Source organism: Brachypodium distachyon, chromosome 3 (assembly GCF_000005505.3).
Source record: "Brachypodium distachyon strain Bd21 chromosome 3, Brachypodium_distachyon_v3.0, whole genome shotgun sequence".
NCBI classification, from domain to species: domain Eukaryota; kingdom Viridiplantae; phylum Streptophyta; class Magnoliopsida; order Poales; family Poaceae; genus Brachypodium; species Brachypodium distachyon.
The window spans coordinates 51,441,156-51,466,243 of NC_016133.3; the positions used below are offsets into that span (position 1 = coordinate 51,441,156).

The window sequence follows — 25,088 nt, forward strand, 5'->3', positions numbered from 1 at the left end:
CTGGGTGTTCCCATGGCAAAAACTACAAATTCTAACTGATTACTTACAAACTTGAAGCAATCCTCCTTAGCCTTCTCTCTACTTTCAAACCCTCGCAACTAATTTTCAAACTAATAACTGGTTCATTGCACAATTGCCACGAACCATACAGTCCTAGTTTGCTACCTGTGCACACCTCGTACCAAGTCATCTAAAATCACAGAACAAACATATCAGCAAGTATAATAAACATGACAAGAATGTACTCCGTAGAACATTAACATCGCGCCACTAACATTTCTATGTACTGCAGATTCTGTCTTTAAAAACCGGGTCAAAATAGTCGTGAGAAAACTCAACTCACCAGCCGTATTTGTCTCTCTTTTACTGATTTACATGTCGAAAGGGCATGTAAACGGAAATATTTCCAAAAATTGAAGTATATACTACTAGTATGATACTAGGTGATCCCTAAAAAAAAAGTATGATAGGTGACTACTGCACACGGTTGTCCTGTCTGCACACAGCCTCCAGCCCATTCGCGAGCGACGCCGAGAACGCGGCCATGGCCTGGAACACCGCCGGCAGCCTCCCCTGCACGCCGGTGACCGCCGCGGACCTCGTGGCGTCGATGGCCTTGGCGTGCCTCCTCATCTCGTCCTCCAGCATCCTCCGGCACGCGGCCACCTCCTCCTTCCTCTGCGCCACCTCGTTGCGCGCGCTGTGCACCTGCCTCGGGTCGTCCCCCCACATCGGCGGCCTCCACAGCGAGATCCCCGACGGCACGTACGAGTCGTAGTAGCTCCTCTCCACCTGCCGCAGCATCCGGGACTTGCGGTCGAGCTCGCGGGAGTACTGCCTCACCCGGCGCGCCACCCGGAGCTCGTCGCTCTGGTGCGCGTACAGCGCGCGGACGGCTCCCGCGAAGCCCTTGATTGACTTGAGCACCTCGGCGCAGTGCACGCGGTCCAGCACCTGCTTCCACCGGTCGACGAAGTCGGCGAGCTCCACGGCGAGGACGCGGGAGGCCGCCGCCTCGGCGCCGCCGCTGCTGACCGGCGTCAGCGTCCGCTGGAGCCAGCCGTGGAGCGCATGCACGTAGTCGCGCTGGTGCTTGACGACGTGGGACAGGGCCGCGTGCCACGCCGACATGGCGGCCTCGAGCGCCCGCGTGGCCTCGTGGTGGATCTCCGTGGTCGCGTCCATGGACGTCCGGCTGCTCAGCCCGCGCAGCTGCTGCGCGATCAGGCACTGCGCCTCGTGGTGCTGCCGCATCGCCTTCCACATGTCGCGCGTGGCGTGGCAGAGCCCCAGGACCTGGCGGGCCAGGTGGGCGTCGCGGAGGTCGGAGATGGCCGAGGCGGTCGCGTCCACGGCCTGGGACGCCGTCGTCAGCTGCGCCCTCGACCTGTCCCACGCCGCCTTGAGCTTCTGGATGTCCACGTTGATCTTCCGGCTGTACTCCTGGTCCCGGAGCTCCGTCAGCTTCTTGTCGTGACGGATCTGCACCCGCTCCCTCGCCTTGACCTCCTTGTACAGCTTCTTCTCCCAGGCCACGAGCTGCTGCAAGGTGGAGCTATGCCGCCGGCCGCCGTGCATGCTGTCGATGCGGTCGTGCGCAACCGATGGCGCCGACAGGCAGCAAAGCACGCCCAAGAAGCTGTTCGACCCACCTGCAAAGAATATTCAGGCAATCATGTCAGTTTTCAATGTTCAGATGTTATGGAACATGTCACACCGTTCTGTTGGACAGTGAGCCGTGACCCTGGCTCCTGTGAGTGACAATGTACTGGTACTAGTAGGGCTTACCCCTGAATTCGGCGTTGCTGGTTTCGAGGACGCTCGACACGGCGTCGCCGGCGACGCTGACCTTGACGAAGTACTCCTCCAGTCCCGCCGCGACCTCCGCGAGGCTCCGGTGCCTCACCTCCATCCTCAGCTCCTGCACTCCTCCGCCGGCGCCGGCGCCCTCCATTCGAGTAGTGGCGCCACCAAACGGAGCCTCGCCAACAACACCCTCCTGAGCCTCCTCCTCCGGCTGCTGCTCCTCGATGGAGCGGAGGAGCGGCGGCGGCGTGGAGGGGACAGGGACGGGGCGGTGCACGAGCACGGCGGGCGGGGTGTGGTCGGACACGGGGAGCGGCTCGCCGACCGCGAAGCGGGTGAGCGTGGACGCCACGAGGCTGAGCGACCGGAGGTACCCGGCGTGCGAGGCCGCGAGCTGCCGCCGCTGCCGCGCGGCCTCTCTCATGAGCCCGCGCCGCTCCCGGCATCGCTTCGTGTGCTCGCGCGCCGCCGCGCGGCCGGCGGTGCCGTCATCTCCATGGCGCGACGACGCCGTGCCCATTGATCTAGAGCTAGTTCGCGAGCAAGGGAATTAACGTAACGTACGTAGTTCTTGTCGAAGGGTGTTTGGAGGAGGCGCGCGGTGCGTTGAGTACGTATCGATCGATGCGATGTGGGGACTAATTATCGGCGGGCGGCGAATTAACGGTGAGGAAGCTAAGCAGAGCAGGTGTAGCTAGGCGTTGTATTGGACGGAATGGCGCGTTGTTGTTTATGAACACAACGTACACAGTGTGGTGGTCGATGGAGCAAAAGAAAAGGATCGAAAGCCAAAGCCGGGAAGAAGGATAGGAAAGTGGTGGGAAAAGATTAGAACGAGCGTTTCGCCTGCTGAAAGGGAATGTTGAGAGATGAGGCCCGGCCGTGTGTATGGAACGCGAGGTATTTCAAGGGGGTTGGTTCTTGGTTGGTATACCAGAAGCTCGCGGCCGGTCACGTATATATAGCTTAGTTATTTGGTGCACTTTAGAGATAAGCGGGATGTATGCAGACATGCACTACGTGTATTAAGCATTTGAGCCGATTCGTGTCGGTACTACTGTACATCAAGTACTAATTAATCTACTGCTAGCTGATCCTACTCCATCAGGATTACGGTGCAGCGCACTGGCATACTACAAAATGTACATAAGTTGAATAGGACAGTTTAGGATTATAATGCATACGTGTCGTCGTCGTCGTCAGTAAGTAAGTACATCCCAGAACCTACCTGGTTGACTCAGTAGTACGCAGTTGAGAAGAGTCCAGATTCTCGTTGCACACATATATGCAGCATAGAGCGCATGACTTCGTCCTAAAGGCCACCGAGCGTACGTACGACGACTCATATCAACCTTTCTCGATCCCTTTCGCCCGTTAAAAATTGAAATCGTGGGCTGTCGGCTCGAAATAAAGGAGGATCTCACACGAACGACCCCAAGCGTACGCGGCTAAGAAAACGGAAACCAAGCCAAAAACGAGAGCTTATCTTCTCTAGAGCCTCCGGTCTCCGGATGCATCGTGTCACGTCCGGTGTCACCTCCCACCGTTCCCCTCATGTCCCCCAAAGCTTTTTCGCGCTTCGGTGCGCCTGCTTTTCGGGTTAAGATCCATTTCCCTCGCATGAACGATCGGATACGACTATAGAAGCCGGTCCAAAAAGCGCATTTTGCCGTCCCCTTTCTATCTCTCTCGTTGCCAGCTTTTTGGGGCTTCGCGGCTGACGACGGAAGATAGGGCTGCCTTTTCTTTTCTCGTGAGGAAAAGGGCTGAAGGGTTCCACACACACACACATGGCGGTGCCGTCTTGATGATTCCAGGGAAATGGGACGACGTAGTTGAGCTGTGCGCGATTAAGATTCGAGGGGCTCATGGCCAGTCGCTGGTAATGCGACGCGCGGGGCCGATTCTCTGGTTAATCAGTCGGCAGAAAGGAGTGATCAGAGGATATAGAGCTAAGGTGTGGTCAGGAACTCGATCAGGGCCATTGCTGGAGTAGCAAGTATCGAAGAAAGGGAACCGTTGTTGCAGAGAAAACTGTCGTTTCACATATCTATTATTTCATTCCCGAAGAAAAACATACTCCCACGGATTTTAAATTGTTGTCGAAATATTACATGTATCTAGACACTTTTTAAGAATAGATACATTCATATTTGGTAAATTTGAGTCAAGATTTTAGAATCAGAGGGAATGTTTGTTTTTCAACACACTTAAAAGCAATGGTGGACCCTTTAAATCCGGTGAGAATTCCATATTTGCCACTCAAATTTTACCCATATGCTCAAATGTCACTCAGAATTTTCTTGTTCCTAATTTGTCACTGAAATTTTGCGTGGGATACAAATATGCCACTATCGTTAGTTGACCACTAGTTGACCTTTAAGTAAGAGATGAAAAGATAATTTTGCCCCTTGGTACTATGTTGATTTCTTCTACAAAAAAGTACTAGTACTCATTTTAGAGGATGTATATTTCTAGATTTTTAAGATGCCAGTACGAGTAAGTTTCAGCAAAAATTTGAAATGCATAATCATGATTTTGGCATGAAAAATTGAAATACTACCTAGGACAACATCTGGAAATATAAATTCTCTAAAATGAGTACTCACTCTGTCCAACAAAAGATGTTTCAAGTTTGTAAAAATTTGGATTTATCTAGACATGACTTAGTGTATAGATGCATCCAAATTTAGTCAAAATTGAGACATCTTTTGTTGGATGGAGGAAGTACTTTGTTTTAAAGGAAATCAGCATACTACTTAGGACAAAGTTGTTTTTTCATCTCTTACTTAACGGTCAACTAACGGTAATGGCATATTTATACCTCATGCAAAAATTTCTGTGGCAATTTTGAAACAAGAAAATTCTGAGCGACATTTGTGCATATGGTCAAAATTTGAGTGGCAAATATGGAATTCTTTCTTAAATCTGTCTATGTACACCGATCCTCTAGAAAATACTCATTCTGATTGCTCGTTTTTAAGGATGCACACATCTAGATGTGCAGGCAGACCACGAGCGAGCCGTTGTTAACTGTGCTTTGTGATGTTAACCAACCTGTGTTTTTTTTCTATTTTAAAGCAGCATTTAGTGATACTTTGGGCCTGGAAGAACAAATAACTTCATTGGATTGCGCATTTTAGGATGGGGGAAGCAGCATAAAGAATGCAATTTGTTGTATTGTTCCATTCCAAAATATACTTAGGGCATCTTCAATATGATTGTGAGCTAGCCTGCCACTCACATCATTGAGCACGTCACTCCGCTCAAGTGCTCAAAGCAGCCTTGCTCGTACAAGGTTACCACGGAGGGTCGGCGGCACGAGTTTGCCTTTGGATTTTGAACCTGTTTTTCGCTCCCTGATGGAATCCACGCGGGAGACGCTATTTAACTTTCTGTGGCCGACTCAGCCAAAGTGGGAGCGCGGCGGATGTTTCTCAGTTATCCGAATCAATCTGCGAAGGCAAAGGTGACGAAAAGGGCCGGGGAGAACGGTCAGAACACGCCCGACCCGCCATCCACACCACGCACGCATGGCCAGGATCGGCCACTTTGCTGAGTCAGGAACGGTCAGCTAATAGTAATTCCGCGCCCGCTTTCTGTTCTAGACGGCGTCACCTTCGCCCGTGCGCATCATCTGGACCGGTCTTTTGGTCTTCGGTTCATACTCAAGTCGCCATCGCGTCGCGTCAGCGGTAAGACCGGATGGAGACTTCCGTAGAATTACCCTAGCAGCACATCGCTCCGTAACCTGTGTGGGGAATGGGATCACGACGATTTTATTTACGTACATTGTTTCTTCGAGAACCTGAATTTGCTGTTCGAAAATCTTGTGTAACAGGAAGTAGTGTTACCCATGGGTTTCAGGTATGTCTCTACCACCGATTGTTTTTCTCTGTCAGAACACCTGAAACGGTAGTTTTTGTAGCGAACTCGGGACGGTGGCTCCCTCGTCTATGTGGGCCCAGAATGTGAAGCCGGCAAGATGGATGTAAACTGAAATCGAGTTTCCCTCTGGCGCCGTTGTTCTGAAAACGTTCCACCGTTTCTGAAAACCAGTTTCAGAGAAGTGGCTGACAGCTGATTTAGACTGGGATCAAACTGGAGTGCTACTCCTAATCTTTACTGGAGTGAGTAGCGTATCATGGATAAGCACGAGGTTGATTATTTAGCTCGGCTGCTTGCTTTCCATTTTACTACTCCTCCGATACTAAATTATTATCTAAAATTTGTCCAAATATGAATGTACCTATTTTTAAAAAACGTCTAGATACATGTAATATTTCGACAACAATTTAGAATCAGAGGGAGCAGTACTCTGTATTGTACTATATTACTATATCCAGGCGTGACCAAAAGGATGTATCTTGACTCCTTTGTGCCTCAAAGTTGCTGCACCAACCCATCACGGCCGCACCACTCGATCGCCTCGACGGCTCAAAGTTAGCAGATGGGAGATTAGTTTAATTCGCGAGTGCGTGCTAGCCTACTAGGCTGGCCCCTGCCGACTTTTCTGTTTGTTTAAGTTTAAGGTGGTCCGTCTGATTTTGGCTTTGAATCCAGGTCTCTGTCTGTTGACAAAATCTTCAGGCTAATCCGTGCCGTGCATCACCTCTCATCTCATATTGTCATTCCAGTTTTTTTAGTCAAACATGTGATCCTGGCCACGGCTCACAACATAATAACTAAACTATCGGTGAAGCACGCACATATGGATTATATAATATTAATCATGTCGTTTAGTTAGACCATGAACGAGAAACCTGACAATGTATGGAAGGAATCACTGATGAGATACAGTACCAAAGAAGAGTTGAACAAAGAATATTCTCCATTGTCTTGTGCAAGTCTTGCACTCTCAATTAAGCAACTCTCACAAACAAGCTTCCAGATTTCGCTGCACCACTTGCTAATGTGCCGATGCCATCATGCTAATAACCCATAGCGACAAATTTCACACGGCACCACACACATGAGACCCATGAACACCCTGATTACAATGGGTCAATTGCCACGTTTATGTGATTGCCTCCAACCCATGGCGTTTCTTTGAGCAATGCATTACGCCATTGACCCCTTCTGGATGCTCTGTTCCTCAACTTGCTCGATACAAGCAACTTATCACTCACGAGAACGGCCACTGATTCCGTGCCCCCGCTTAGCTCACTAGCTGCTGGACATGACCTGCGGCGAACCATGGCTGGGCCGGGAGGGTCAGCTGGACGGGAGCCTGCACCGGCGCCGGCGGCACCAAGGCCATGGCCATGGACGCGGCCGCAGCCTCGCCTCTCTTCCTCCGTTTCGACGGCCCGGAGCCGGATGAGGTGCCGCTGGAGGAGGATGGAGAAGACGAGTCGGAGTTCGCCGGCTGGGGTTGGGGACACGGACGCTTGTCTCCCACGGCGGCGGCAGCGGCTGCCGCGGCAGCGATCTCGGAGCCGATGCGGAGCGGGAAGTTGAGGAGCGCGCGGGAGCCGCGCATGCGGTAGGCGGCGCGGTCGTACGCCACGGCGGCGTCCTCGGCGCTGTCGAAGGTGCCGAGCCACACGCGCGCGCCGTTCTTGGCCGGGTCCCGGATCTCCGCCGCGAACTTGCCCCACGGCCGCTGCCTCACCCCTCTGAAGTGCTTCCCCCTCGAGCTCGAGTTCCCCGCCGCTGACTGCACCAGCTCGGCCTCATCTTCCTGTGTCCCCATCGACGTTGGCGTCTCTGGTGGCCCGGGCGACGCGAGGAAGGTGCCGAGGCAGCAAGAACTGTCGTAGGAGTCCGGGGAGGAAGGCAGGGGCTCGGGCTTGACGGCGGCGAAGGAGCCGTCGGGGAGCCAGCCGCAGGAGAAGGCGTCGCGGAGGGCGCCGTAGACCACCATGTCGTCCGCGTCGTTGGGGCGGAACGGGAGCGACGAGCTCCACTGGTCCGCCACGAGGCTGCCGAAGCTCGTGCTCCGGCAGTACGCCGGCCGCGACGGCGCCGGCGGCTCTTCCAGCTCCAGGAGCTGGTGCCGGATGCTCTCCAGCGCTGCCGCCCCGGACGCCGGATTGAGCATCATCATCTTGTGTATTGTTTAGTGGCGTGGGATTATCCTATGATGATCTCGAATTTGCTCTTTGGATTTGCGTTGTGTTTGGGAAAAGTTTGAAACGGATTTAGTGGAATTGTGGAGGAGCTGTGTTTGGTCCTCTGTTTATATATACAGCGTAGCGGGGGCGTACGTTGTCGCTTGTCCCGTGCTCCAAGCTTCGTTGAACTTTCCTCCTGCGTTAGCACCACGTGATAGATTCAATTGTTTTTTCTATCCGTTTTGGAAGATAGTGACGATGTTAACTGGTACGGGGTAGCACTCCAAGTTACTGCTAAAGAATGTTGATATGGAAGTACCATGATCAGTGGGTGGATATTTTGTAGGCGATGCTCAACTAGACAAATTCAAGATTCAGTCAAATTTTAAGAGATTGTCTATTTCTAAATCAATTTAAAAATAGTTACTTTTCAATCGTAGTCATTCTATTAAGATTTTCTCACAGTTTTTATTTACATGAATCTTGCATGTATCTCAATGACCGAATCAATCAGTGTTAGCGTCGATTTAGAAATAGCTATTTCTCGGTTGCTATAGAAATAGCAAAACCGAAATTTTGAACGGTTGGATTTTGTCCTAAGGTTCATGTGTCAGCTTCTCTCCTCTTATCATTGGTGGGATCTTCTATTGTCATGGAGCTAGAGTTTACGGCTTAACTGAAAGGTCATAAAAAAATTGTAGCAGAGTAGTGGAAATTGGTCGGGGTAAGTCGGTAATAACGATCCGCCAAGTACAATGCAAATAGGGAAATCAACTATGCTAGTGTCGAACATTATTAAATACAGACTAAAAAGACTGCAACAACGTCTATTAGGAGATGAACGACAGCTCCAAAAAAAATTCGGAACAAGGTTTATCCTGAAAAAGTCGGCTCCTCTCGTGCACACGCCAGTTCTGGTGACAAGTGGTGCGAGCCGAGGAGTTATGACCATACCACTACCAAGAAATGACGGATCACCCCTTTCGGAGAAAAATGTCATCACCGATCTACTGGTCCCACACGAGCAGGCTAAATGATGTCGAGGTGGCAAATTTGGCTTTGTCACATTGTTGATGCCCTTAGTTGAAAAAACTGCTCGAAATTTAAATTACAGAATGTACAAAATTGACCTTGAAACGGGATATATTCCGCATCCTGATTGCACTTCTGCCCAAGATTACAGAGAGAAGCCGATCGTTCACAAAGTTGCCGCCTCTCGCCATCACCCTCGGAGCCAATGTGACGTCACCTGCACCGAGCTCTGAGACACAGAAGCTAGGATCCGGAGGCATGCGGCAACTGTTTGAGTTCCACCGTGGTCACCGTAATTTCACCACTGAAGATACTTACTATCCCCATGGGCCCATCCAACATGCGTTTGTCGTTTGTATTCGCGCGCATGGGCACACATAAAGTTAGTTTAGCAGCACTACTATTTTTAAAGCGTGCTGAATTGGGCGTTCACGCCGTGGCAGGTGCATTTCCCCTGAGCGCTTGACCTGGTCGCGGAACCTAACCATAGCTCCTCGCCAACCAAAATATTCCAACTTGACTTTGATTCGTGTCAATAAACTTATAATACATGCAGCGGAAACCGTGCATACACACAAGATACTGTCTCGCGCACAGTCGGGCATGGTCATATGGAGCAACCTGACAAGAAAGGGATGGTTGGATTTGGCAGTTCATCCGGTGTCAAGGCTCCACGGTTGACGGAAAAAAATAAGTAACAGAAGCATGTAGCAGAAATCATCGTATCGTTGGAAGTGGTTGGGATTGGGACATGGGGACAGGCGAAACTTCAGGGGTGTTTCCTGTGTCCGACACGTGCAAGAATGGCTGCACAGGAAAATCTACTGATCCACCAATGCTCCTTGTCACTTCGATTTTCCGTAGAGGCTTCGCCATCGGTCCAGTGATAGCAAATCGAAGCGACAAAACCATTATGCTGTCTTCGAGACCTCTCGTGCAGGAGCACCGGTGCACCCGTCAGGTCTCGTTCGGCTCACATCACATCCGTTGAGATTAAGAGAGATTGTAAGGAATTGAGGAAAAATGAACTAGTCCCTCCGTCTTGAATTGAAGTACTAGCAGTATTCTGTCTACTCACATGCATGCACGCATTCATGTACTCCGTACAATCCTTTCCATTCTCCTTGAGTCAATGTAAGGAATTGAGGGAAAATGAACTGTAATCCTTTCCATTCTCTTTGAGTCAGGGCAAGATGGATCGAAACGAAGTCCCCAGATCGATCGAAACACTGTACTCCAAGACAGGCTGACTATACCGGGGACTTCAAATCGAATCGGACAGGTTTGTTGCAAGTCTGGAACGGATAATTACGGCCCCCGGCTCCAAACAAAATAAAGCCAACTTTTGCCAGGTGCACCGAACCTGCCTCCTGATCCAATGAGCACCAACTTGCGAAGGGAAGACCAAGGGAAGAAGTGGTGTCACTTTCCATCCGGATAGACTTTTCGCAATCGAAACAACGAATCCTCACGTGTTCTGCTGACCGTCCGTGCCCGGGGGAGATGATCGGTTTTAACTTTCCCGGTCGTGGTCGCCGGGATGGGGCCAGCAGAACGACCGAGCTCATGCAGCACCAGGAATGGCGCAAGTTGGTGGATCGATGGCGCGCCTTCTAGGCTGCTTCCCCGCGATAGAAACCAGCTGTGAGATCCCTGACCTCACGGGGAACGGAAGAAATTTTTTTGATCCGGAGGACGGTCGCCATCGGTTTAATTCCGCGCTTATTCAAGCCCTTGACACAACGGCGCGGCGACGGGCATGTATTAGCGATCTGTGCCCCGTTGATAAGCTATGAGCTGCCTGTGGAGCAGCTGCTGGCGTCATGGCTCGTAGGTTTCGGTAATTGGTCTCTGGTCTCCAACGTTGATACCGCACGAACGATCAACTTTTTTATGCACCACACGAGATGATATGGCCGACATAAATCTTCGCTTCTATGTAAAGGACTCGATTGGTGATGGTTTGGAGCGTGGACTTTTTTGTGTGTTAATTTTAGTGATTTGAAGATTTTGTTTAGGTCTTGCTTGGTAATTTTAACGATTTGAAGAAATGAATCAGGCCTAATGAAATTCTGGCTCCACCATTACTTCGGACTATGCTTATTGTTGTTTTTGTTGCAAATCATCTGTTTTTGTTTTTTAGTTAGAAAACGATCGACGTGTTTGTCTGTGGAATGTTAATCCAATGACAACAAGTGAGAGAGAAGAGAGTAAGGATGACCTTCATATTTTAATTTAACGTTAATGAAATGTTTACTTAAATATCAGGAAGAAAATTGCATGCGGTTACATTAACTTGGCAAGGATTTTCATTTTCATCCATTAGCATGTAAATTTGAAAAACGGATCCATAAACTTAGCATGTACATCCAGTTTAGACCAAATGGTAAAATTCGTGCGTAAATTTGACACGCTGGTTGCCAACTTGGACACGCGGGTTGTTATTCGCAGTTTTGCGGGCGACTACAATCGGCCCAAATGCTGCAAACCAGACCAGAAGACGCCTAGATTAAATTCCTGAACTCTACTCATACTGGGCTCAGCAGTGATCAATGACCATTAAAGCCCAAGGAGAACAATCTAAAAAAAGCCCAAAGAGAACACACCCGCACTGAAGCAAGACAAAAGTAGGTCTTTTCCTCCAGCTACCCGGCCACTCGCTCCAACTCCGGCGACCTCGCCGCCGCCATGGAACGATGGACCGGCGTCCTCCACGTCCCGCTCTCGCAAGGAGGTCCCCTCTTTCGCGTCGCTGCCTCGCTCATCCTGACGCCATCCAAAGCCCTTGCCGTACATGAACATCGAAACCCCCACCCTCGTTTTCTCTTCAGACAATAACCTTCGAAGCCTGACACCCTGATGCCGGCCAGGTTCCACGCGCCAACTCGATCCTCTTCACGGGCGACCGCGTCCGCGACACTGGGGAGCCAACGATCGAGCGGCTCTCAGACGCTACCTATCTCGCCGGGCTTCTCGCTGGGAAGCTCGCAGGGGAAGCCAACGCGTGGGTGGTCGATGCCGCTTCCTTTGCTGGGCAGTTTGCGGTTTACCGGGAGCTTGTTCCGTCCGTGGACGCCGTTGGTGACCCCGAGCGGTATGACCCCACTGACCTACCGGCGGCGACTGGCGTTGCCAACATCTTGTCACATTGTGTCGGGGAGGTATGGTTTTGGTAAATTTTGGGAAATGTTCAGCACTTGCACTCTTGCAGAATTTGTGGCTAGGGTAGGATGTGTCAGTAACTGATATCTTCGTGGTATTCGGTCACATTCTTGTTAGTATTTGATATGTTAGGTGTATTTTAGTTGAAGGCAGCTGCTATTAGGTAGTAGTGGCACTCTGGAATTAGTTTGACGGAACACTTGTTGGATCCTTTTCTGATAAAAGAGAATAGGTGGATCCTCTATCAATTCACCAATCGTACATGAACTAACTGTATCTAAGGCCGTGTCTAAAGATGATGAACCTAGTTATGGTGATTAATGCACTGCTATCGAATTCCCTTTTTTATTACTTAAGCAGATGTCTTGTGTTGACAAGATGCTTAGCATATTTATGACATGCTGCTGCAGTGCGTTTACCTTCCCTCAGGGGCATGTTGGTTCTATAAAATTAGCGATTAGCAGGAACCATAACATTCCTAGTAATCTTATACTCAGGAACCAGAGAGCAAAGAACAAAACTATCATAGATTGCTATGTTTGGTACAAATGTAGAATACCCAAGTATTTCTAGGATTATTAGAACATTGCTCTTGGATTTTATGTAGTAATTGGGTACATTTTCTGTCATTATGAGGATAGTGTGCACAACTACAACAGCCTGTCACTGATCCAAGTAGCAGGTGTGTAAGATGCCAAAATTTCCCGTGGTCTCTTCATCAGTTTTTAGCATGTCAATCCCATCGACAGCCTCTCCGCGCATGTGCACACATCGTTCTATATGTTCCATCATAGGACGGTATAGCTTGGTAGGTTGGGGTTGACAAATAGCGCAATCTTTACTCAAACATACAGTTACATGTTGTCATTTTATGGATGAAGTAGTCTGCAGATGATTTAACATGGATTCTTGGAACACAATGAATAGAATAGCAACAATGCTGATGTCCGGAGAGAAAAGCTTTAATGCATTCCATGGGCATGAGAAATCTGAGTCAAGGGTAATACTAATACCACAAAATTGGTGCAATATAGTTACATCGGCAATATTGTATTGCTATCCTATATGATTCTGGATGGTGGTGCTAGATGCAGCAATTAAGCAAGATTAACCCATATGGCTGGGATTTTTGCGAGATAACTGAAACCAAAAAACCTTTCACGGACTGTTAATGTCAAGTATATCCTTCCCCTCACTATTGGAGAAACCTAGTTTGCTAAAATTATGTTAGTGTCTTTTCACGCCAATATGGTTTCTTGATCTTTGATAACTGTGTGCTACTGTGCAGAGTGTACATTGTGATGTTCAGTTTTCTTACAGGCTCTCGCCATTCAGTCTCCTTTTCTGTGTTTATTTCACATCGTTTTTGTGTCTGTTCGTTGAATTAGAATATTGTAATAATATTTTCAATTCTTGTAGTCATGCTACAGTTAAGCAAGAACGATGTACCTTTTCGTGTCTCCTCGTTGATTCCTCACATCAACATTTTTGTGAGCAGATACAGAACATGATCAGGAGAGGGTCATTGAAGGATTCTGAAAACAATCAAGAACCCTCTGCATCATTACTCTCACACTCTCCTCCTAAGACTATCATCCTGGGATTCAGTAAGGGTGGAGTTGTTGTGAACCAGCTTGTGACAGAACTTTCTTGTTGGGCATCAAAATCAACCAACGGTTTAGTTGATGTTTCACAACGAAACCCGGCCCTGCTGATCCTTAATCTACTTGTTCCTGCTACAGCTAGTGATGTTTTATCAACCATTTCTGAATTCCATTATTTGGATGTTGGCCTCAATTGTGCTGGAGCATACATTACTAATCTTGCAGTGATTAAGGGGATAGGTAATTATGTTTCCCAGATTACTGATAATCTCCGTTTTGCCCTCCATGGCACTCCGCGGCAATGGTCTGATCCGAACCGCCCATGGATCCTGACAGAGAAAGACACAATGCTGCAGTTGCTTCAAGACGAGGCTAAAAATTGTGAAGGGAGACTGCTGCTATCTGAAAAGAAGTATTTTGATGGTAGACCACTCAGTCTGCTGATGCATTTTGAGATTTTGGAAGTAATGGATGTCGCTTGATATTCAGTCCCCGCAGCTTGTAGCGTTGTACTCGTCTCCAGAGCATGTCCAGCATGTACAGTGGATAAAGAATGTGAATATGCGAGTCTTAGATGCTTTCATCCTTGCAGACTTCACCATAGTTGCATCCTTTCATTTGTTATGCTTAAATATATGATACTCCCTCTGTCCCATATTGTCGCAACTTTGTCGACACACTTAAGTACATCTAGGTACATGGTGTCTAGACAATATTGTGACACTTAATATGGGCGGAGGGAGTAAGTCTTTACTGAGCAACCAATGCCAGTTGAATTCCTCAAACCAAACATTCGATGAAATATGGTTTAGAGTTTATTCAGGTACCAATTTTTGGTGTCCGGTTCAGGGCAGACGTCTTCTTATGTGTAACATGACGTGAGTAGTGGAAGCTTTGGAGCAAGCTGTTGTCCAATCTGAGCTCAGTTTGGCCATTGTAGTCTACGGACAAATTCTGGTCACGGGTCACTGCAGGCTTACCATTCTCATTCTGTCATGCATACGTGCTTAACTGTTACCAGTTTTTAGCTGATGTTTTTTGTCAGCTATTCCGTGATTCAACTGAGACCAAGTCTCTGCTACTCATCATAAAACGATCCGTACTCCGCAGAGGATAGCTCCAATTCAGTTGTCAAATGTACCATGACAGACGTCTTTAGCTATGTCATTTCAATACAGCCGAGTCTTACCGTGGAGCCCAACATATCCAGTTATTGAACGCGTCACAGCTGGAAAAAAGAAAAAAACAGACTCTGCATTTAGATCTCACTACGGACCAGGAGATCCTACGTTGGTGCTACCGCAATTTGCATACCGAATGGTGAATGGATCCTTGGTCAGACAGAAGGATCCCCTGGCCCACATGATGGATCAAACCTAGCAACGCGTATATGCAGTAAGATAATGGCACAAGGCCGGTAGTGGTTGATTGGTTATGTCAGTAAAGTAGTCCTAACGCATTACTAAAACCTATTGTGATTCCAGCTAGTAGTACATTCTAACTGTTTTTGGCTCGCTCTCTACGCAAACACCTGAATCAGTCAAACCAAAGGACTCAAACAAGTGGCCAGATAAAGTTTAGGACTCGCCATTTTTAGCGGACTGACCATGAGAGGTTAGCGCCCTCGTGATCTCCTGGCTCATAACTTAATACGATACGTCAAAATCACGCGGCATACGTTCAGTTCTAGCTAAATAAAAGCCAGGAAATTCTGTCAGGGCGGCCGAAACCGGATCACGAGGCTTGGATCCATGCCCGGGGTGTCGTCGTTGCCGGGATACATATCGAGCGAAAACCGCACGAATGGATCAACCGCATGCCGCCAGCGAACCAAGTCCAAAAGTAGGCTTTTTTGGGTGGACGATTCGCTCTGCTTTCGTAATCAACCCTAGAAACAGTCAGCCAAGAGTCAAGAGAAACAATACAGTATGTTTCTTCTTTGTTCTCATCGTGCATAGTAAGACCTCCTCAACGACATAAATCTGGTAATTACTAGTACTAACGACACCGCAGCAAAGGCGTCAACGTGTCTGGATTTGCGAAGCGACTTATGAACACGTCCTGCATTGTTTGCTTCAGCCTTGAGACCTGATGAGAGTCCAGACTCACGGGGAGTACTCCCTAGAGAGACTCGGGTTGCCCCGCATCGATTGCAACTCCGAGCCATACACGAGCGAATATTTAGATTTTTATGCGTTCAAAGCAATGCCGCTGTTTTCTAATGCTTTACGACTTGAAATAGCGTGTGAGGTACTACTCTGTTCTTTCCTGCAACACCGATAGGCTCTTCTGCCGAACAGGGATTGGTACCGGCCCTCAGATCGAGCTCACCGGTGGGCATTATTCTAGCTTAACTCGCTCGTTACAACCCAGGGCCGAAGACAGCGTGACAGGGCGATGTGGATGCTGAGGTGTTTTGGCAGGTTTTACGGCCATGGCGAGCGCGTGTCCACCTTTTTTACCCTGGATATTCCCGGCCACATCTCTGTCTCCGCATAGGGCGTATAACCACTTACCAGTCAGGTAAAGTCGTATGATAGCTAAAGCCTTGTATAGCGACTGTGGCATCGTAAAATATATAATCCGGAGTAGTTACTAGAGGACTACGGCCAGGCGGCGATCTTTTACTAGGATTAATAAAAAACAGAGTGCAGTGCCGGTAAGCAAGCTAAGCTAACGCGATGAGTTGAAACACTGATCTAATCTGACAGTAATCTAGCAGCAATACGTTTCTTTTCCTTTTATTTTTTTTCTATTTTGGAAAGAGGATTTAGCTGCATCACGTAAGGTTGGCATGTAGTACATGCAATGCAACAGACTGAAGGATCGGGAACAACTATGCAGCAGATAAGGCTCGGTACGTAGTGTTTGCGCAAAAGGCAAAACCGCGTGGCCCGATCTCGGGGACCTGGTGGAGGACGCGGTGTTTAGAACGGCTGACATCTTGCATGCCGTGCCATGCGTGTCTGGACGCTCGGCCGGCCGGCACGCACGGGCACGGGCACGGGCACGGGCACGGCTCGATCCAGATCCCCAGAACACGCACGGAGCTCGCTCGCCGCCCGTGACTCGATCGGCCAGGGGGGCCGCGGCCTGCGCTAAATTGGCGTTGTATGGCGCCTGTACGTGGGGCACGCCGCGCGCGGGGCCGGGGGATGCGTGAGCCATTGGGTTTTGACTTCTTGCTGCGTTTTGTACTAGTATAGTCCACCCGTTTGACCTGGTTTGCCAGTACAGTCCTGCACCCTTTATCCGTATCATAATAGAACAGTTTGAGGTATATTGCGTTCGATGAAAATTTACATCGTTAATACTCCATCCGTATCATATCACATCAAGTGACTCAAATTTGTCCAGATATGAACGCATCTACATATTAAAATACGTATAGATACATGTAATTTTTGTCACTTAATATGAGACGGAGTAATTATATGTTTATATGGTGTAAAGTTATAATTATTACTAACAGATTTTAAATTGAATACTTGTGATACTAATTTCATATATATGAATCATCGACAAAGTCATGCAATCTCGATAAAGCTTATCTTATCGAAATCTAATACACCTTATATGTTCCCAAATGAAAAAGGCATTGCTCACCCGCATCTGTTTTTGTACGGGAATCAACTTTTACCTCATGAATCACACTGTTTATTTTGTTTTCTGTGAAAAAGACACATATCTGTTATAAGAGTCCACCTGAAGTACAAAGAATCTCAAACGTCTTTAATTTGAGTTAGTAATCTTGTTCGATCCTCATGCCTCCTTAAAAATCTGTTAAAAAGATTTTCTCAGGACCACTTCGCTAAAAAGGGTGATGTCCTCGGTTGGCTAGCTCTATCGTAGTGCAGGCAGCCCGCACAGGTTCGACCCCTGGTTGGGCGCGATTTTTGGGTGTCTCATCGGGATTTTGTTCCCTTCTGTTCTGCCACTCTCACGCTTGTCCCTCGCTGGCAGTGCAGCGTACCCCTGGCGACGGAGTCTGTTAAATCCAGAAATCTAGTATGTTAATTTAAAAGGCTAGCCTATACTCTAGAACAAGGCAGTAGTGCGTGAAAAAAAAGGTGCTTGTCCTTACCGTTTGATTATGGGGTGGCTATATCTCAATTGACGTATCAGAGCCGTTGAATTAATATCTAAACGTCAATTCACTATTCTTTTTTCCATTGTTCTTCCGTGTCTTAAAAGCGCAGGTTATATTTAACGGTTGAAGAATCAACTTATCACTAACTAAAAACCAAGCGACTTAGATATAGTAAAACAATCTGATTATTTTATGTGCCTTGTGTTTTCATTTCTCATCAAGTGCACATGCCCATGACGTTGCATCGCACGGCATCCAAGCATCCAACAAATATAGGTGCACATGACATATTACATTTATCTAGACGCTTTTTAAGAATAGATACATTCATATTTGACCAAATTTGAGTCAAGAATTTAGAATCAGAGTGAGTACCATTTTACCCCAAAACCAAATAGGAGGTACTTGCCAAACCGCCCAGCTTGCTATAGCCCGGTAGGAGTGTGTATTTCTTAATCGTGTTTCTTATTCTTATTCGACCGAATTGCACAAGAGATTATCTCAGTCTTTAGAAACAGACGCTCCTTAACTTTAAGGGAGTGGCTCAGTCTCAGTCGACTGAGACAAACATTTCTCAGTCGACCAACCATTACAGCTCCTAATTTAAGCATGAAACTAGCTATGGATTCACTTGTTGTCCGCCCGTGTTCACCCCTGCGTATGTGCTGCCTGATTTCTCTTTTCTTTTTTGAGCTCCAAGTTTGACCCAGCATGCACATTGTTGCTCTCTAGTATAGATACATTCAAATTTTGACAAACTTGAGACATCTTTTGTTGGACGGAGGAAGTATGTAGATTGTTGCACCTGCAAGAATTAAACTTGGAGCTGCAAGGATTTCTATTGAACCAGAATTTATGTGAAATTTAATTAAAAAATTGCACGTGTACGGAACCGAAATTTATGTTGAATATTGCACCTGCAAGAATTAAAATTGCAGCTGCAAGGATTTCAATTGAACCGAAATTTATGTGAATTTTAATCTAAAAAATTGCGCTGTTTGCCACGATAAGAACACGGATGGGTACGTGTCGATCTGTTTGCCAGTGCTCGCGTGTACCGGCTGCGATCGAGTTAACGAGGCTATCTGATCGATCGGCCGTGTCAGCATCTGGTGACACGTACGCACCCGCGGGAGCGGGGCCAAAGTAGGTCCGGCACCGTCTCGCATTAATCGCCCCCCGCTCGTCTCTGTCAATATATGTGCGGTCGATGATCTCGCGCCGAGGGACAACGCAAGGTGATGTCATGCTCTTGCATCCGTCTTTACCTCGATTGGCGATACAGTACGTCTTTTGTGTGTGCGAGTTTTGATTTTACTGGCATGCAGCACGATCGACGACTTGAACCCATCACCATTTCTTGCGAGTCGTTGTAGTCGGTCTACAGTATATATACTCCTAGTCCGTGTACAGTGTAGTACACTACTCATCATCATTTCATCCCACCATCGATCATTTCTTATGTACAGTGGACTTCGGCAGGAAATTAGACACGAGAATTGATTCTTAAATGCGTAAGAATATCTGCTCATCCTCATGCTACTGCACGTAAAGGATAAGCAAAAATTTCTAGAGTGCTGTATTTAAGATTTAAGAATTAATTCTCTTAATTTCGTAGCGAAATCCACTGTACACGATGACATACTACCATGAGACAAAAAAGAAATATGCTGCACTGGAAAACAACAGATTGAGACCAAGTCTTTGCGCGCCACATTAGTTAGTTAATCTAGCCAGTGATTTGTCGGCATCTCTGTGCACGTTTACCCCGGATGTTCCCTTTACAGCTACTCCTACTTCCTCGCGTGAGCTCATGTCTCGGTGAACACGCACCCAAAACAGCCAATTAAGCGTGATTCAGCGATCCCCTGTACGTAATTAACACGGTAACACAGGTGCTACGTGACAAGTCGGTAGTTAAGGGCCGACCAAGTGAACCCTTTTCGTCTGCGAAGCCAAGTTGCGAGACTCATTTAAAGCTGTAGACTATCAACAGGACCAGGTCTGCTGCACATGGCCGCAGCTATACGGGTCTCGCTCACCACCTTTCCTTTCCTAAAAGGATCGGTAACGTCCTGCAGGGCTACCCAATTGCAAGCTGTACTTTGTAATTGTCAATTGCACGTACAGGAGTTTATGTCGCTGCCTTCCCGTTCTTGAATATATAGATGGGGCTTTGTAAGTGTAATACTCCGTACTAGATTTAGATGTGATCTGTACGCTGACTTAGGTGCAAACTTGACGAATTTAGAACTTGTGTACTCCAATGCATGATAGTGAAGCTCGACCGCAACGCAACGTACGCGTACGCACGGGTATTGAAATTTATGCGACCGTACTCGTATTGACTAAGCTACGTGATCAGAGAATGTACATACATGTGCAACTTCCGTCCTGAAAAGGCAAACGCACATTTTGTTGAGGGATTTATTGGTTCAGCAAACGATGGCATGCAGGTGCGTGCCTTTACACATTGATTAGCCGACCTAGGTATAGGGAGCCAGCCAGCCGGCCGAATAGCCCAAATTTCCATTTCTAGTTAACTGATCACCGGATCACGACGCATAATTAATCACATTACTATCACACTACCGAAACGTGGCCCCTGCAGCCCGCACGTCAAATCACGGAGTATAGTTTCACACCCTCTTCTTCCCGCCCCCCGTCTTCACTCTTGTTTTACTAAAAGCACGGAGAAAAGGGAGAGAAATTTGTCTCTCCTGCAACCCGGGGGCGGCCCTATAAGTAGCCGAATCAGCCAGCCTAGCTTTCTCCACGCAGCGGCACTTGCACATCGCAGACCTCCAAATCCAACAGGAGCTCCCGATCTCTCTCTCTCTCTCTGCCACCTGATCACCGCCCCCTTTAGCGTACAAGACGCATGACCATGGACTTCAGCGGCGACATCGACGACTTCTCTCTCCAGTACATCCACGAGCAGCTGCTGGGCGCCGATGCGTGCCTCCAGCTCCAGGGAGCCGTCCCCGTGGCAGCAGTAGACGACTTCGCCCCGCACCTGCAGCAGCCGTCGGATTTCCAGCTGCCCTCGGAGTTCTCCCTGCCGCACCTGTTGCCGCCTCCTGGTTACGTCGACCTGACGAGCCAGTACCCGGATGCCGATGCCTACGGCGCGGCGGAGCCGGTGATGATACGGTTCGGGGGCGAGAATTCCCCGGTGCCGTCGTCGGACCCGGCCCGGAGGCGGCCGTTGCTGACGGTCTCGCTGCCTCCGGCCTCGCACCCCAGCTGGGCTGCGGCGCCAGAGGCCGCGGCGGACGCGCTGAACGACTTCCGGAAGTACCGCGGCGTGCGGCAGCGGCCGTGGGGCAAGTTCGCGGCGGAGATCCGGGACCCGAACAAGCGGGGATCCCGCGTGTGGCTCGGCACCTACGACACCTCCATCGAGGCGGCCCGCGCCTACGACCGCGCCGCCTTCCGGATGCGCGGCGCCAAGGCCATCCTCAACTTCCCCAACGAGGTCGCCTCCCGCGGCGCCACCGACTTGCTCGTCCCACCGCCACCACCCGCAGTCTCCCACAACAACAAGCGGAAGCGCGCCGACGTCGTCGATGAGGAGGAGACCATCAACGCGAAAAACGTCAAGGCCGAGGCCGCTGCTTCCGCCGCCGCATCGCCCGCGTCTTCGCTGACGGCGACCTCGACGGTGACGACGACGACGACGTCCTCCTCAAGCGCCAACACCACTCCATCGTCCTCGTCGTCGGATTATTATTACCAGGCCGGCGGCAATTCCGAGACGTTCGGCCCGCTGGCGTCGTCGACCAGCTGGACGTGGGAGCAGCTGCTGGCGGAGGGGATGTTCGGCGGCAGCCTCTCGCCGCACCCGCAGCTGGCCGGTGGCTTCCCGGAGGTCTGCACCGTCAACTAGGCGCCCGGCCCGGCCCACCGCCGCCGGTCGATCGCCTAGCTAGCTGAGCATATGGTGTGATTAATTAGGAGTAAATTATCATCCGCAAAAAAACATTAGGTGTATATTAAGCGGCTAATAATTAGTGGCTCCTCTAGTTCGTGACGACGGCCTTTGCTTTGGACTCATCTCGGGAGCTTTGGCTTGGAGCTGTGTGCATTACTGTACAGTCTGTACAGGGAAGACAGGATTTGAAGATGGGTAGAATATTAGCTCATGCATCATGTCACGCATCGACATAGAGATGCATGTCTGGAGATATATTGTAAATTAAGTGAAGATGGGTGTAGTATATTGTAAATTAAGTGAAGATCCAAGTGTGGATGCTTGTTTGTGAATTTATGTATCATACATATACATCGGTCGATCGATCGATATGTCCATATATGCAGTTGTGTATGTTTGCCTGTTGGTGCCATCAATTTTGATTTGATTAGGACTTGAGGTGTAGACAGGAGGCACACAGCATACAGCACAAGGAGGATACTTTTGAATCTCTTCTACTGTACAACAGGCCGTTTGGAAGTCTCACATGGTTTGGTATATATGAGTGAGTTGTGTTGAATGGAATTGATGTATATGTATTTCATTCGTCTTCCCGTCAACTTGTACCTCCTTGTAAAATATATGTAATGTTTAAGGAAATTGATGTACTCCCTCGTCCAACAAAAGATGTCTCAGATTTGTCAAAATTTGGATGTATCTAGACATCAATTTGATGGTTATCTGAAATTAGTTATCTTAAATTTTCGGTTGTCTCAGTTATCTGAAAAATGCACATCAATTTGCCTAAAGTTGCTGAACTAAAACCATGGATGGAGCGGAAGGCCACGTACGATCCCCACACTCAAGTTTGAAATGCAAGAGAATCTTTTGTATTTGTCGGAAAATAGTCAAATATTTTGTCCCCACTCAAATTTGCTTCAGCTAACATGTACAGTATTTTTTTCTCTTTATTTGACACAACCTAAAAATCGGAGCCTTGTCAAGACTGTTTGGATAAGCCGCACTGATGCATGCATGCATCAAAAGTTGACAACTGCTGTCAAGAGTACGTTAAGTGACCTCGATCGTCAAAACAGAATCCGGAGAAGACTTTTAAAAATCAGAGCTTACCGCCACATGGCTACTCGACGCACCTCTTTTCTGCAATTGGAATCTAATCAGATTATATTATACACTTATTACAGTGGACTGGACCCGCCGTGATTTCATCAATCATCGACCAGAGCATTTAGATAAACACCGGATAATTCGATCGATCGATCCCGTGCATCGGTGCATGTACTTCGGCTGGAACGAATTAGACATTGGACGAGGCCACTCTAGCTATCTAGTGGCTACCATCAGACTAGTCACTAGTTAGCCAGGAAATACTTTTGTTGGTTGCTCTCATCGGTCCCAAGAAGTTCTTGAAAAAAAGATCCAAGTTAGTGTATTCTGTTATGCAAAAGAGAGCGTCTAAATCACGCACGTCCATTGAGACAGATTGCCTCAAGCCCTCAATGTGGTGAAGCACTATCGAGTGCTCGGCTGGGATGGCCTCGCGCAAGGAGGTCGAGGAACCTGGTTCTGAATGTGCTTCGTTTTCTATCCAGTTTTTTTACTAGGTGCAGTGCAAATGCGGCGGCTCATTGCTGTGCTCGACTTGTGAGTACAAAAAGGACGTCGCAACGATGGCTGGACCATGTCCCGCATTTCTGGATTCTTGCCTAGATGCTGGTTATATCCAGAATTTGAGTGATGAATAGAAGTCCCTGACTTCATCACAAAGAAAAATGAAAGCAAAGACAACCATTTTGCCCCAGAAAAGAAACCCGACACATCCAAACCAAAGCAATAAAGCCACAAAGATTAGCAAAAACGCACGTTGCGTCAACGGGTGGACAAATGTAACATCCCGAGGTCAACCTGCTCGCGACCTGCAAGCCTAGCCCTGTCGGTGTATTCCTAGACACCACTACTGTATGGTTGACATTTTATACGCGCAGTATTAATGTGCATGGTTGTAATGCTACTGTTTAATACTCCGTACATTTCAGTTCAGTTGCAAGGTCGACGAGAGGCAAGGAGCAATCACATCAACACAGGGCCAAAGTGATAAGGATTGGGTGGGGTGGGGGGGGGGGGGGGGGGCGCTAACCCACAATGAATACGCCTGCCTGCATGCATTCCAGTTTGCTGAAAGCTTTCTGTGTGCAAACTGAAGTGAGAAGTCAGAGATGTTGTTGGAGAATCTGTTTGCCGTTGGCAGTTCGAGGCTGAGCTACGAGAGGATGACGCAGCGGCAGTGCCACGAACAATAGGTGGCGGACGATATAGACGTGGCTGCGAAAAAATCGAGAAAATGTGGGTGCAGTTTCAAATTTTTCGAGAAAATGTGGGTGCAATTTTATATTTTCGAGAAAATGTGTCAGCCGGCCCACGAAAATCCAGGGTTTATTTGGGATGGTTTTATACTAGTCTGTCTTGATTTGATACTCTGCCTCGCGCAATTAACTGCATTCTGACGAATGATTCAGGACGATGTCAACAGATGAGTGCAGTGACGGGCCGACGACCCCTGCCCTCATGCCCTGCCGTACCACACCGTGTCCAGCTGGGAGCAGGAGTTTGACTTAACACTGAACTTCATTTCCGGTGGTGTCTCTCTCGCCACGGGACGACAAACTGTTTGCATGATTGGCAGCAGGGTTGTCCTGCTACAGGCTACAGCTTCCGTGTACGCATGTGCTACGTACTATCTTCGTTCCTAAATAAATACCTGTAGTACTACTCCTACACGTATACACGGCTCGTAAATACGGTTCCCAGAAATTGCTCCTGCGGATTGCAGAAACTCTAGCCATGTTACGTGCTTACCGCCTAGTCTGCCAGAAACTAATCAAGCTTCACAATCACAAAAATGGAGAGCTAGAAAAACAAAAGGGCGGCATGCCAACAAGAACACTGAAGCGCAGAGCGAGACCCATCAGATCATCGCAAAAAGTCAGCTGCCTTCTGCCTGGCCAGCCTGGAAGTCTTGTGCTAGGTGGAACTGGAAAGAGCAGTAACGGACACTATGCGTAGGCATGGCAGTGTCAATTCGTGATGCGGACAGAAACAGCGTTCCATCGTTTTCCGTCGGCGGCAGCTGCCCCCGCGAGCCCATTGATGGCCGCCGGGCTGCGGTCAACCCCGTACGCACGCGCGTTGAGCTACCCAGGCCAGCCTACATCTTTCTCTCTTTCGGTTTCGGCTGTCGGGATCCCTGGTGAACTGGGCGGTGCTGATTCACACGAGACGAGCTAGATTTCGTCCCTGCGAGACCATTAATCATCAAAATGAAAAGGAGGGAGGGACAACCGAAACACTCCGGGCGATGAAGTGGGGGTGACGCCGCCACGAAACGAAGCGCTAGCCGGGGCCGC

The 25,088-nt window shown here is 48.6% G+C and overlaps 4 protein-coding genes across 4 annotated transcripts; 2 read left to right on the forward strand and 2 right to left on the reverse strand.

Moving 5' to 3' along the window:
• Positions 1-249: 249 nt before the first annotated feature.
• Positions 250-2,974, reverse strand: LOC100832160 (nitrate regulatory gene2 protein). Its single transcript, XM_014900340.2, has 2 exons — positions 1,789-2,974; positions 250-1,652 (listed from the first exon to the last, which is right to left on the reverse strand). Exons 1-2 carry the CDS (start codon positions 2,324-2,326, stop codon positions 475-477), a joined length of 1,716 nt encoding a protein of 571 aa, XP_014755826.1. The 5' UTR covers positions 2,327-2,974; the 3' UTR covers positions 250-474.
• A 3,553-nt stretch (positions 2,975-6,527) lies between these two features.
• On the reverse strand, positions 6,528-7,976 carry LOC100844374 (ethylene-responsive transcription factor 1). The gene has a single exon (XM_003569962.4). It carries the CDS (start codon positions 7,853-7,855, stop codon positions 6,965-6,967), a length of 891 nt encoding a protein of 296 aa, XP_003570010.1. The 5' UTR covers positions 7,856-7,976; the 3' UTR covers positions 6,528-6,964.
• Positions 7,977-11,491: 3,515 nt separating this feature from the next.
• Positions 11,492-14,478, forward strand: LOC100832470. The gene is made up of 3 exons (XM_010237483.3): positions 11,492-11,684; positions 11,765-12,055; positions 13,555-14,478. The coding sequence occupies exons 1-3, from the start codon at positions 11,583-11,585 to the stop codon at positions 14,140-14,142; spliced, it is 981 nt and encodes a 326-aa protein (XP_010235785.1). The 5' UTR covers positions 11,492-11,582; the 3' UTR covers positions 14,143-14,478.
• A 5,997-nt stretch (positions 14,479-20,475) lies between these two features.
• LOC100832784 (ethylene-responsive transcription factor 6) lies at positions 20,476-22,100 on the forward strand. Its single transcript, XM_003572720.3, has one exon. It carries the CDS (start codon positions 20,632-20,634, stop codon positions 21,637-21,639), a length of 1,008 nt encoding a protein of 335 aa, XP_003572768.2. The 5' UTR covers positions 20,476-20,631; the 3' UTR covers positions 21,640-22,100.
• The last annotated feature ends 2,988 nt before the right edge of the window (positions 22,101-25,088 follow it).

What these genes read in the sequence shown, in the direction of transcription:
- LOC100832784 (XM_003572720.3), top strand. Translation starts at nt 20,632, where the DNA reads ATGACCATGGACTTCAGCGGCGACATCGACGACTTCTCTCTCCAGTAC.
- LOC100832160 (XM_014900340.2), bottom strand. Translation starts at nt 2,326, where the DNA reads ATGGGCACGGCGTCGTCGCGCCATGGAGATGACGGCACCGCCGGCCGC. An exon ending in CAGCAACGCCGAATTCAGGG is followed by an intron (nt 1,653 to 1,788) that starts GTAAGCCCTACT and finishes TATTCTTTGCAG; the next exon opens with GTGGGTCGAACAGCTTCTTG.
- LOC100844374 (XM_003569962.4), bottom strand. Translation starts at nt 7,855, where the DNA reads ATGATGATGCTCAATCCGGCGTCCGGGGCGGCAGCGCTGGAGAGCATC.
- LOC100832470 (XM_010237483.3), top strand. Translation starts at nt 11,583, where the DNA reads ATGGAACGATGGACCGGCGTCCTCCACGTCCCGCTCTCGCAAGGAGGT. An exon ending in CGCCATCCAAAGCCCTTGCC is followed by an intron (nt 11,685 to 11,764) that starts GTACATGAACAT and finishes GATGCCGGCCAG; the next exon opens with GTTCCACGCGCCAACTCGAT. An exon ending in TGTCACATTGTGTCGGGGAG is followed by an intron (nt 12,056 to 13,554) that starts GTATGGTTTTGG and finishes TTTTGTGAGCAG; the next exon opens with ATACAGAACATGATCAGGAG.